Source organism: Phasianus colchicus, chromosome Z, assembly GCF_987193195.1.
Source record: "Phasianus colchicus chromosome Z, bPhaCol1.hap1.1, whole genome shotgun sequence".
NCBI lineage: Eukaryota > Metazoa > Chordata > Aves > Galliformes > Phasianidae > Phasianus > Phasianus colchicus.
The window spans coordinates 5,483,746-5,496,449 of NC_143476.1; the positions used below are offsets into that span (position 1 = coordinate 5,483,746).

Here is a 12,704-nt window from a genome sequence, read left to right on the forward strand (position 1 = left end):
TGGGGTGACCTCATGGCAGCCTTCAGTACCTAAAGGGAGCCTAAAAAGAGGAGGGGAATCAACTCTTTGAAAGGGTAGATATCAGCAGGACAAGGGGAAATGGTTTTAAGTTGAAAACTTAAGTATTAAAGTTGAGGGAGGGCAGATTTTGGATTTTCCCTCGTAGTCTTTGCTAAACCGTGGAAGCAAACTGACCTGCTCTTTCTCTCTCCTCTCTCCACCCTCTGCCTGCTACCCTGGTGCAGCTTTTGCTCGTTGAAGATCAGAGCAAAGTGACAAGGAACGGCTGCGGATTCAAGGCATTTGTCTCCCTCGTTCTGATCTCTTGCCAGGTACCTGCCATGGTTTGTCCCCCCACATGCTTTAGCAGCCCGTGACGCCCCGTGTTTAGTAACACAGCCTCATCCAGCTTTGATGGGACGCTGGTCACGTGTGGGTTTTCTCCACGTGCTCTGCAGCTCAGCCCTCAGAAGGATGCTGTCTGTGGTGCTGTGACCAGCTGGTCTACAGGAAACCAATCCCTTAGGCAAAGAGTCCCAGCCCCAGCTTGTGCAGAGCTGCACAGCATCACCAGGGACACCAGCAGGCGTGCTTAGGCTGTGTGAGTGTGCCCGACAGCTGTAGGGAGCACAGCAGAGATGTGAACAGAGAAAATAAAAGTGTGCTTCTTTTCAGTTCCAGCTTGTCACACCTACGCTGATGGCTGTGGCGTGCAGCGAGATCAGCTGTGGGCCTGACCTGGCATGGACAGAGGTAGAGTATGAAGCTTTGATTGGTCTTTGTTCCCTGACTGCAGCCAGCAGAGTGAGCCGCAGATGTGCTCTCCTGCTTTCCAAGAGAGCTCCTCTGTGGCAAGACAGTAGTGCAAGCGTGGCAAGTTTATAAAAGTACCAGAGGCATCTCGGCTGTTGTGTTTGTCCTCTACTGACTTTTCCCTTGAAATGGCTGCAGAATCAACAATCATTCTCTGCTCTGTTTGGCCTCGCTGTTGGTTGGGCTGCTCAAGAGAGCTGCTTGGTGCTTGCAATGGCACTGTTTGCACCTTGTAACTGCAGCCGTAGCTTTGGTTTCCCTCTTCACGGTCTCCTAGCATCTTAAACAGTCAGCCTTCCTGAACAAAGAGCGCAGGAAAGGAGGGGGCAAAATGGACAAGGCCACCTGTCTGCGTCAGTGCCATTGCTGATTAGTCTGGGTGGGGAGAGATGCATCTTTGCTGGCGTGTGCCTGCTGCACACCAGGGAGAGAAACAGCCGTTATTAGACTTGCAGTTCCTTCTGAAGTGCCCATGATAAGGACCGAGTGCATTTCCTGCAGCTTTCTCTGCAGATGTGCTCCTCACCTTGAAATCCTCCTTGTTGGTTCCCAGCTCCTCACCGTGGCCTGTGCTCTCTGTTTCAGACTGAGAACAAGGGGAAGCCCCTGCTGGACCATGAGGTGGCACCTGTGAATGTTCCAGCTATTGCTGCTGCCCATGCTATTAAGAGATACGTTGCCCAGGCAGCGGATGAACTCTCCTTTGAGGTAAGCAGTTCAAGGCGTTCCTTGTTGTTCAGTTTTACAATGGCAAATGCCTTCAGAGCTGCACTGGTGCAAGTGTTCTCATGCTCGGCGATGTTTGGCAGTGCAGAAGAATGCAGTCATTTGAGCTGTGCTTTCCTCCCAGCTGTGCTGAAGCTGGGATTGACGTTGCAATCTCTTGCAGGTGGGAGACATCATCTGTGTCATCACCATGCCACCAAAGGAGCTGAGCCCCTGGTGGAGAGGCAAGCTCGGCTTCCAGGTAGGCACAAGCTTCAGACTGGCGAGTGCAACTTCAGTAGAGGCAGGAATCTCAGCTTAGAGCTGCTCTGCCTGCATAGGATGCCTAATGGACATAAACAGTTTCCCTGTGTCTGTGTCAGAGGACCTTGCCTTTGGCTGCAAATGTTGAAAAATTATTACCTTTATGCTGTGAACTATGGCCATTTTCTGCTGGATAGTCTTATAGAACGTCAGGCAAGCACGTTCCGAGGGAAATGTTACGTGGCTTTTGGTTTAACAGTTCAGATCTGAGAAGTGCTGCATGCAATAGTTGGCCTCTCTTTTCTTCTTGTTACAGGTGGGATTTTTCCCAGGGGAGTGTGTGGAACTCATTAATAAGAACATTCCTGAGGCACTCATCAACTCTGTGCCAAAGCCAGGTATGGATGTTACATTTGATGGTGTGGGGAAGCAAAATGAAGTCTTTTTTGGGGTGTGTTCCATGTTTAGTACCTCCTTTATCCATCCCACATTGTCCTCTGGGTTGATGATTCTTCATGCACACCATGGGGCAGGGATTTGGCCCAATCCTCCTGTGTTTATGATTGGACTTGGGGAAACTATAGAATCTTCATAGAATGGCTTGGGTTGGAATGGATTTCGGAGATCATCATGCTCCAACCCTCCTGCCTCAGGATGGTCTCCCAGCCCCCACATTTAATGTGAGACTAGATCAGGCTGCCCAGGGCCCCATCCAGCCTGGCCTTGGGCTCCTCCAGAGATGGGGAAAATCCCTTTTTGTATGTACTGGTTGGTAATGTTCTTCCCGTTCTGACGTGCCCTGTAGAATGTGCTGTGCTCGGCCTCGTCCAACGGAGCCAGACCTGAAATGACCTGGTTTCTTCCTTTTGTTGTGCAGTGCCCAAGAAACGCAGCAAGATCCTCACCTTCCTTCGTTCCTTGGTGAAGGCCCGCCCAAAGAAACCGACCGAGCGGGAGGTGGAGAAGGAAAGGGTGTTTGGCGGTGACCTGGGAGAGCATCTTCTCCACTCCGGTCGTGATGGTAAGGAGCAGCCCATTCCTGAGATCTTCCTCTGCTGGGCATCTAAAGAAGATGAAAGGGAGCTCATATCTAGCAGGGGGCAGGCTGATAGCAGTGGAGATACGTGTAATGGGAGTTGATGGCTGAAGGATAAAGTGAGGCGGATGCTCCTAAGAGACAAGCACATCTGTATTTGCTTCAGCCAAGCCTGGCTGGGCTTAGTGGATGGGATGTGAAGCACAGCCTGCAGCACGATTGAATCAGGAGCTCCACTGACGGCTGGCACGTGTTCTTCAGTCCCCCAGGTCCTCCAGAGCTGCGCTGAGTTCATTGAGCAGCACGGCGTGGTGCAGGGGATATACCGCCTGTCCGGCGTCGCGTCCAACATCCAGAGACTGCGGTAAGAGTGCTGCGACTGACACAGCCTGAGTGCATCTGGTGTGGCTTTGGGCTTGCCTTCCTCTCGCTCAACCGGGTTTGCGTCCCTCTCTCCAGGCAGGAATTTGAGTCGGAGCAGATTCCTGAGCTCACCGTCCGGGACATTCACAGCGTGAGCTCCCTCTGCAAGATGTACTTCAGGGAGCTCCCGAACCCTCTGCTCACCCACCAGCTGTACGGCAAGTTCTCGGTAAGCACAAGGCCACAAGGTCTTTCATTTCCCTCTTCCTGGGCCTCTTGGCAGATGGCTGCAGCAGTGCCCCAGCTCGGAGGCCCTTTTGCTGTCAGCCCCACGAGGTTTACTCGCAGTGGTGTACTAGCCTGATTGGTGTCTCGCTCCCTTTCTGCACTACTCCAGGATGCTGTTGGTGCCGCTACAGAGGAGGAGCGGCTGCTCAGAATGCAGGACGTCATCCAGCAGCTGCCCGCTCCTCACTACAGGTCAGTGCTGCCCTCAGCCTGCTGAGCTCAGCCCTGCTGCATTGCAGAGGGCAACGATGCGGTTCCAGCCTTTGTCTTTCTGAATTGCAGCACGGCATGCTCGTTGGTGCTGAACGTTTGCCTCCCTTGTTTTCCAGGACTCTGGAGTATCTGATGAGACACTTGGCGTGTCTGGCTGGGAGCTCCAGTATAACAAACATGCATGCCAAGAACCTAGCCATTGTGTGGGCTCCAAACCTCTTAAGGTAAACTTCTGGTTCTGTTTCAACACAACGCTTCATCTGTTCTCCAGTAAAAAAAAAAACAGTGCTCTCTTTTTCTCCATCAAATGTGCTCTTCTCCTGTAAAATCTGTGGCTGACAGAAGAGCAGGAGCCTGGGTTGTTTTCCAACCCCACGGGCACAATGTCTAGGTGACAACTGTGCTCTATTCTTTAGATGGGACTGACGTGTCCTTGATCATCCAGGGGAATTTCTGCAGTGGCATCACTGATTGCCCACTGCGGAAGTCTCCAGAGCCTCAGCTGACAACTTTTGGCTGCAACAATTCAGACTCGGGGAAACGGTCTTGGAGAAATGACTTCTAAAATCTGCCTTTTCTACAGATCAGAGCAGAACGAGTCTGCCTGCGCCAGCGGAAGAGCTGCCTGCATGGAGCTGCAGACACAGTCGGATGTGGTGGAATTCATCATCAACCACACCGACGTCCTCTTCTGCTCCAAATCCAGAGCAGACATTGCAGATGCAGCAGGTGAGTGTCTTCCTCCATTAGCTTGATCTTGACCTGACACCTTGATCAAATGCAGGCCTTCTCCGGGACCTTTGAGATACTCTTTTACCATCAAGGGGACAGCAGACCTCTGGGCTTCCATTAGGGTATGGCATCCTGTTGCTGGATGCTGAGAATGTCCAAGCCCAAATTTCACAAGGAGGAAACCGTCATTATTATGGTTTGCACGCAGGAAAAGCTTGATGCAAGCGTGGCAGCGAAGCTTTCTCAGTTCCCTGCCCCTTTTATCTAGGGGTGAGCACTCTTAATGATGACCATGTCCTTTGCCATAAACAGACTTCTGCCCACATGGTTATTTTGAGCTCCTCTTCTTCCAGTGGCTGGGATAAGCAAGCCTGAGAAAAATACAGCACCTCCCCCAGAACTGTGGTGGCTGTGCTGCTGCTTTCTGATCCTCGCTCTTACCTGTGGTTTTCCCTTACAGGGCACAATTCTCTCCCAGGGCCCAAGTCTGTGGGGGTCTCTTCTGCTGCCACAAAGCTGCTCAGCCTGGAGGAGGCACAGGCACAGAGGCGAGGCCACAGCAGCTCTCCTGTTGTGACAGAGAGCAGCCACGACATTGAAGTGGAAGAAAGCCCTGCAGCTGGGCAGGGCAAATTCCACACAGTCATCGACTTTCCATCTGACAGGTAAATAGGACTTTCTTTTCCAGCACCCAGCATCATTGTTTGGGTGGGTTTTCTGTTTTTCTGCAGAAACCAGGCATTGCTAGGAACAAGCAACTGCTGCCAAGAGCTCAGTGCAGCTCTTCGCTCACCCTGCACCACACACGACTCACAGCATTGGCTGTTTTCTCTCTCCAGGCAAAATCCACCCAGAATGAATGAGGAATCACCAGCTAGCAGTTGGTGTTGCTGCTTCAGCCTCAGAAAACCATCCTCTGGCAGCAAACGCCAACTGCAGCGCAATGCCAGGCAGCCCTCAGAAACAGCAGTGGTAGTCCTGGCAGGTAAGGGTGCAAATGCAGTTTCCAAATCCCTGCTTTTCATGAACATCGAATTCAAGCTTGCAGTGCACTTGTATCTCCTTCTGGCATTCCAGCCCCTGCCTAGCATCTTCAGTTCACCCCTGATCAAGAACCACTGTCGTAATTCAGCTTGTGAAAGTTTGACACTAACCCCTGTGTATCCTTTCTAGGTGAATCGAGCCCTTGCCAACCCACAAGATCCAGGGCAAGTAGCGAGGATGCTCTGTGTGCTTCCATCAGTGGAGAGCTCTTAGGAAGCACAAATTGCTGCAGTTCCAACAGCAGCCTTACACATGACAACAGTGATGGAGAGAAGGAGCTCATTCAAGTTCATGCCCTCATTACACCTGGCTCTGCTGAAAATGCTGACCTGGGCCTGCCAGAAACCACAGTCAGCAGCCTGGATTGTAACCAGGAGTCTCTGCAGTGCAGGCCATCCCAAGAGCAGTGTGAGTGCCCCAACAGCAGCACCTCCATGCAGGAGCAGGTCAGTGTCAGTGTGGAGGAGCAGAGCCTCTTGCAGGAGGACTTTCAATCAGGCCTCCAGTCCCAGGCACCGGACAGCAGCACTGAGAGCTCTGAGCCACTCTCTCCATGACAAGACAGGATGAGTCCCATCTTCACCGTGGACCTCTCACACCCTCCTGTCCTTTATTTAATAATAAAAGCACACTCGTGCTCAATCAACTTCTTGAGTGCCTCCAGAGTCTTCATTCACACGGACTGGGATGAATGCAGCACAAAGCAAGGCACCCCAGCTTGCAATGCTGTGGCTGTGGGGTGCGTGCAGCACAGCTCCGGGTTTGTTCCTGTTTTGTCTGGCTTTGGGATGTCTGCAGGGGGAGCTCTGCTACCATTTGGCATGGTAGCAAATAATCTCTCGCATCCTGGATGCTGCTCATGATACTCCCAAGCTTCCTGGCTGTGGCTTTGTGACGCTTTTCAGGGCTTTCTGATGCATTTCCATGCCTTGGCTGTTGCTTAACACCTCTCTCCTCCCATCATGTCCTTTCCTGGCTCCCATCTACGAACTGGCCCTGCAGATCATCTCCAGACCTGTCATCAGCACACTGCGGCAGGAGAAGCTCCCCCTGGCCAACGTCAGGCAGTACTGCTTGGTCTGCAGCTCAGTGGCCATTTCCCTTTTAGGCGGCTCCTGCAGAAGAATCAAGCAGCAGAACCTTTTGCTCACCCTGCAGCACAAAGATGCTACGAAAGCAGAAACAACCTGGGAATCTCTGGGTCTGCAAGACTTCACAGACACTCACTGACTGTGTCTGATGGCTCCCTCCCATCCTTGATTTCCTTCTCCCCTTCTCCACGTCTGATCCCACTGCTGAGCCATGATCAAGCTGCCCAGTGTGGCAGAGCATCGTGCAGAGCCGTGCTGGCACCTCCTCCCCTTCCTCTCCTGCAGCTCAGCGTGCAACCTGAGCAAGTTTTTTTCTGAGAAAGTGACCAGCTCTTTTCCATCCCTTTGCCCCTACAAACAGTTGTCCAGAGGATCTCGTCCAAGGATTCCTGGAACAGCCTGCAGCTGGCTCTCCTGAAGTTCAGGCTCCTGCCTTTGCTTCCTGCCAGGCCCGCATTCCTTGAGATCACCAACTCAAGGAGGGCATGGTCACTGCAGCCCTGACCGCCTCCTGTCGTAACCCCTGGTGTGCACCATGTCCAGCAATGCTTCCCTTCTGCTTGCTGTGCCCAATGCCTGCACCACAGAGTGATTCTCACTGCACTCCAGGAGTCTGTCAGATTGCTTGCAGCCAGCCATGCTGATTTCCCAGACTGACTGGAATCCCCCATCAGGATGAGAGTCAGTGAGTGCGATGCTTCTGCTGGCTGCAGTAAGCAGCTCCCACCAACAGGCTCTCTTTCCAGGCGGCTGTAGCAGACCCTCACCTCCAGAAGCCCTGCACTGCTGCACTTCCTAATTTTACCCACAAGTTCACAACCTGCTCATGGCTCTTCTGAGTTCTTTGCAGTCAACTTCTCATCATAGAGGGCAAATCCCTTGCCTGCCAGAATTCCATAGTATCAATTGTGTCTGCTTTATGTCAGGATCTTTTTTATTTCTTTTTTTTTCCATTTTCTAGGTAGGAAAATGAATTTCTGAGCCAGGAGAAGCAGAAGTGAAACAGTCTTCCTGGCACTGCTCAGGTTGCAGGAGTTGCCAAGTGCTCCTCAGGTAATGTGTGCTGAAGAGCTGACCTTGGTGGCAGGGGCTGTGGCTGCATTTTGTGCCTGTCATGCGGGAATCCAAGAAAGCCTATTCAGAGCAGGAGCTGCAGAGCGAGATAAACATCACGAGAAGGTAAGGCTGAGAAGCAAGGACACCTCCAGAAAGAAGAGAAAAACTGAGTCAAGTGAGCTGCGTGACGGCCGTGTGATGCTGACCATGATTGGAGGAAGAGCGCATGGCTGGGAATGACTGATGGCTCTGGTTGGATGGGTGCCTGTGTGCACAGAGTTAAGGAGTGTTTGTGGGATGTTTTGCTGGCATCTAACGGCTGTAAGGGGAAGTCAAGAGAGAAAACTTGTGAATGCATAGAAGGGATGTTAAAATCTGGAACAGACTGTTTGGATCATTCACAGCTGAGTCCGTGCCAGATTGCCACACTGTCAGAACCTGGGGCCTAGGATTTTCCTTTAAGAGTGCCAACTGCTTATTTTACATGATAAAAAGTAACATTGAAAAAAGCTTCCCTCCTTGCATTAGAATAAGGCATTGATATTTGATGTTTCTGTCTTTCCATTCCTTTAGCAGCCTGGGTGTTGATGCAGCTGCATGCATCTGCTGCCCCCCCCTTCTGTTTTGTGTAAAAGAACAGTAAAATATGCAATCAGTGTGAGATCTTTCTGAAGTATTTTACTTTATTTGCCCCTAGGCTGCAATGGCTGGGAAATGGCAGTGTCACCCAGGAGCCCACACGGCGACCTGATGTCTCATTGTTGGGGTCTATTGGAAACCACCACGATGACAAAAGAATGCCTGGGATTCCTCCGGCCCAAATGCCAAACCTTGCACTTGGCTGTGCTGAACCTCATCAGGTTCACCCAGGCCCACCTCTCAAGTCTGCTGAGCTCAAACAGATGTCATTTTTCTCGTGTCCTTCCATTCCGAGTCCATCTGTTCCCCAAAGCAAAAGAATTTGGAGGTAACCATGACAGTTATGTGAGCGATTTCAGCGTCTATTTCTGATCATGGCAACAACTTCAGAGGTCACACTTAATTTACGGTGCCCGTTGTAATTCTGACCAAGGCTGCAGTTGCAGCTGACTTCCCAAGGCTGCAAGACGTGGTGGTGACACAGCCTTGTGCTTCTGCATTGGTGCTCATCCCACGTTTCCTTTCTCTGTCTCGCAGGTCAGCTCCTGCTGGGAGCAGATGGTATCCCAGTGTGAATGAAGGTCAGTGCAGGAGCAGCTGCTGATGGGAGGAAGGAAGTCCATGCTGAAGAGCTCTGAAGCATCTGCAGGTATGGTTGTGGAGGAGGCAGCAGTGATGTCGGAGGGCTCCCCAGCAGGAAGCTGTCTCATCCAAATGCTTGCTGAGTGGTTGGAAGGGAGCTTTCTGCATGACAGCAGCACCAGTTGCTTGCTTCAAATGCTGCAAAGACAAGGATTAGCACGAGTTCCAGTATCTACAGTATCATCACGAATCACGATAGGATTACAATGTATCCTCATACAAACGCAGCCATTTCTCTCTGAGTCCAGAGGCTGTCCGGAAGCATCTTTGAGGTCTCTCACACCAAACCACTGCTGTCCGTGTGGGATCTGACTCATTAGGGTATAGGGGTTAGGAACCACAGGCTGTCTTTTGAGAACGGGTTCAGTCATTTCCTTACATCTTGCACCAGCCGATACGTGCCGTCTGCCTTCCGTGCCGACAGGATTGGGGTGTTATAAGGCCACAGACAAGGTTCCAGAAGACCATCCTTAACCACTGTCTGTGTTACAGCTTTTAGACCCACTCTCCCTTCTAAGGCTATGGGATATTGTTGCTGTTTCACAGCTTCACTCCCTCCTTGGGCAGTTCTTTGTAAGGGAAAATTGTGAGTCCACCCCAATTTCCTTCCCCTGCCCACAGCTTTGGATTCATTTCTTCTCATCACAGCTGTTAACACATTCATTGACCCCTGATATCTGTTTCACAGACTTGCAGCTGTAATCCTCATTTAACTGTTAAATCTCTCCCCCATAAATCGGTCCCTGCTTCAGGCACAGAGAACAATTGCCCTGCAACTATTTTATCTTTCCATTTTAGTTCTGTGGTCTCCAAGAGTGGAGCTGTCATTTCTGATCCCTCAGCCCCAGTTATGCACAACAGCCACATCCAGATACACGTCTCGTACCTCTGAACTAGCTAATGCTGTAGGATGGAATGTTGTTTCTGCACTGGCTATCAAATGTGGGATTGCTCTGAAGCAGTACAGCACCATGTGTTTTGTAATTTGCCCTTAGAAACAGTTTGAAAAAGTAGAACGACTTTATTAGTATTAGTAAAAAGAAGTTATTTCATAACATATTTTAGAAATACAGTTGTTCAATCATGTGATCAATTCTCACTTACAGAACTGTAATAGTTACAAATTGCATGGGTATAGCATTAAGGACCAGAAAGCATGCTGTAAGGCCGTTCTGTTTGGATAGGAGAAGCTCAGCAAAAGAAAAACAGACTCCAAAGAAGCAAGGGCCTCCACACAAGGCCGAATTGACTCACTCTGTGGGCAGGTTGTCAGCTGTCAGACGTTCAATAATTAGCAGTATACCTGCTGAGCTAGCAACAATTGGTGTTTAGCCAGTCACACACACACACACAGAATGGCCTGGGTTGAAAGGGACCTCAAGGATCAGGAATCTCCAACTCCCTGCCACAGGCAGGGCCACCAACCTCTGTACCACTGCACATATGCACATTGCTGGATAGAAACAGCAGTGTGGGAAAAAACTGTATGCTGTGGATGCAAAGGGTGAATCAGAATGGCTTAACAGCTCAACTTATGAATGTATTTTCACCTTCACATTACCCATACAATGTCTGAGAAGGAGCTGTCAGATTTTTTTGTAGCCAAAACTTACTCTGCTAGTTGAAAAGATGTGGCAAGAAAATGAGATCAAAAGGGGAGGCAAGAGCAGCAAAGGCAGCAGCCAGATGTTGGAAAAACACCCAAGAAGACTGAAACAAAGCAGACATCATCTCTCCAGAGTGACTGTTGCCAAAGATCAAGCTGTGGCACGTAGCTCATAACAGGTCAAAAGGCTGCAGACCTTCTAACGATGGCTCTCTCTGTCTCTCAGCTTCCTGCATTTGGGCCTTATGCTCCCTTTCTTTCACCAGCCCTCATGTGAAGTGCCTAGCTGATGGCAGCCCTGCTCAGCCTCAGAGAAAGGTGACCCCAGCCAGCATTTCTGTGCTTTGTGTCCTGTGTCAGCAATAACTCTGAGTAACTAATGCATTCAGGAAAATCAGGGTCTGTTCGTGGACCATTTGCAAACATAAAGAGATGCAGAAACCAAATGGATAACTGACCTGTTATGAATGATTATCCCCACCTCTTCTGTTTGCAGCTCAGAGACTGTGGGCAGCCAGTCGAGCCAATGCACACCCCAGAAACATCAGACAAGGCACTTCTGACCTCGTTCTTCCTGTGACCTTACAGCACTGCCCTGCAGAATGAATGTGTGTCTTCAGAGATCTCTCTTGGCATGACTTCAAGAGCAGCTCAGTCAGTAGTTCACAACTTCACACCCATCTGGCTGTTAGATCTACGAGGGAACTGCTGATGTCAGAGCTAGAACATTGCCAAGCTGCAACAAAAGCTGCATGGCAACGCAGTGTTGATGATCTCCACATCTTTCCGGCAGTGAAATTTATTTTTAATTCTCTGCAGGAAAAGGTTTGTGCCAAATGACAAAGGAAAGAACCCTTCCTGCAAAACGTCTGTTAGAAAGCAGCACGTTGTCAGCTGGAATCATGAGTTATTTCAGCCCCCACTGGGCTGATCTGGAGAAGGGCTGTGCCAAGGTATTTACAGATGTCTTCTGATGGGTTTGAAGCATTTCTGGCTTGCGGGGTAGGCATAATTCTGCAAAGCTGGTGGATTGCTTGATCAATCTGAAATACAGGAAAGATCAATAAATGACCAAAAAAAAAAAAAAAAAAAGCACCCAGATATATTGATAGCTGCATTACGTACTACATGATTCCTTTCAGCTGTATGTTTTTTTTTAAATAAGAAAGTGTAGAGCTGCCAGTTCCCTTATCCATCCTTTCAAGCTCCAGGCTAAGTAAGAAATGTTATTCCTCTCAACTGGAAGATGCATTCTGGGAAGAATGGTCTTCAAACTATTTGCGTTTCTTTAAGACATTCAGTTATGGGAAAATAAAACAAAGCAAAACAAAACAACAAAAAAACGCACCAACAACCTCTATATTCTGAAAATGAAAAAAAACCCTTTTGACTTTCTCTTGACTGACTGAAAAGTATAACAGATCACATACAGATGTTTAAGGAACAAAGAGCTGTCACGGAAAAGGAGGGAGCTGCTCTTTTACCTATCAAACCTTCCACATCTTTGAGTGTCTGCCAACAACCAGAATGTGTGGAGGCACCTTCAGTAAATGGAGGGCAATGATGGCACTACACTTACATTAATCCTTGATGAAATAGTACAGCACTGATAGAAACTTCCCAACAGTCTGTGCTGATCTGAAATGCTCTGGCAACTCTTTGCAAAAGGCACTTCATGCTGAGTATTTTTATGTCATTGCTTGCTTGCTGGTATCACCTGTGCTGAGCTAGCTGGACAAACCCAGATTGGCAGCTCCTCAGATGTGTTACCAGCTAATTTCTCACTGATCATTAGAAACAGAAAGTTAATTCTGCTGGGAATTTTGACTCAGCACGAAAAGGAGAGCAAAAGGAAGGGCAAAATGAATGAAATAGCGACACAAGTTACCTAGCTGTTCTGTTGGAAAGACCATTTTTAAGCCAAAAGAACTGCAGAAAGAAGGAATGGATGGATTTCCTGGAGCATCTAGTTCTCCAGATGCCTACAAGAGACTGCCTTTCTGCATGTGGGACACAGAGCAGATCCCCTCTGATGTTCGGCACAGGGATGGATGGTGCTAAAAGCAGGTTTGTGTTTACCTGCAGGGCCCATTTGTTGTTTGTTTCCATGTACAGAGAGCCCATAGGAGGTATCAAAACCATCTCACAGTTTGTGCTTGTAGGTTCAGTGTTTGGGAGCACTGACCTTCTGAACAGCTGAAACCAAAATCTG

General features: G+C 49.5%; 2 protein-coding genes across 2 annotated transcripts; both read left to right on the forward strand.

The window, feature by feature from the left end:
* Window positions 1–1,402: 1,402 nt before the first annotated feature.
* Window positions 1,403–2,377, forward strand: LOC149912297 (uncharacterized). Its single transcript, XM_090130763.1, has 3 exons — window positions 1,403–1,521; window positions 1,703–1,780; window positions 2,099–2,377. The coding sequence occupies exons 2-3, from the start codon at window positions 1,730–1,732 to the stop codon at window positions 2,375–2,377; spliced, it is 330 nt and encodes a 109-aa protein (XP_089986889.1). The 5' UTR covers window positions 1,403–1,521; window positions 1,703–1,729.
* Window positions 2,378–4,896: 2,519 nt separating this feature from the next.
* Window positions 4,897–6,042, forward strand: LOC149912298 (rho GTPase-activating protein 32-like). The gene is made up of 3 exons (XM_090132471.1): window positions 4,897–5,079; window positions 5,254–5,399; window positions 5,588–6,042. The coding sequence occupies exons 2-3, from the start codon at window positions 5,270–5,272 to the stop codon at window positions 6,013–6,015; spliced, it is 558 nt and encodes a 185-aa protein (XP_089988597.1). The 5' UTR covers window positions 4,897–5,079; window positions 5,254–5,269; the 3' UTR covers window positions 6,016–6,042.
* Window positions 6,043–12,704: the final 6,662 nt, after the last annotated feature.

What these genes read in the sequence shown, in the direction of transcription:
- LOC149912297 (XM_090130763.1), top strand. Translation starts at nt 1,730, where the DNA reads ATGCCACCAAAGGAGCTGAGCCCCTGGTGGAGAGGCAAGCTCGGCTTC. An exon ending in GAGGCAAGCTCGGCTTCCAG is followed by an intron (nt 1,781 to 2,098) that starts GTAGGCACAAGC and finishes TTCTTGTTACAG; the next exon opens with GTGGGATTTTTCCCAGGGGA.
- LOC149912298 (XM_090132471.1), top strand. Translation starts at nt 5,270, where the DNA reads ATGAATGAGGAATCACCAGCTAGCAGTTGGTGTTGCTGCTTCAGCCTC. An exon ending in AGCAGTGGTAGTCCTGGCAG is followed by an intron (nt 5,400 to 5,587) that starts GTAAGGGTGCAA and finishes TATCCTTTCTAG; the next exon opens with GTGAATCGAGCCCTTGCCAA.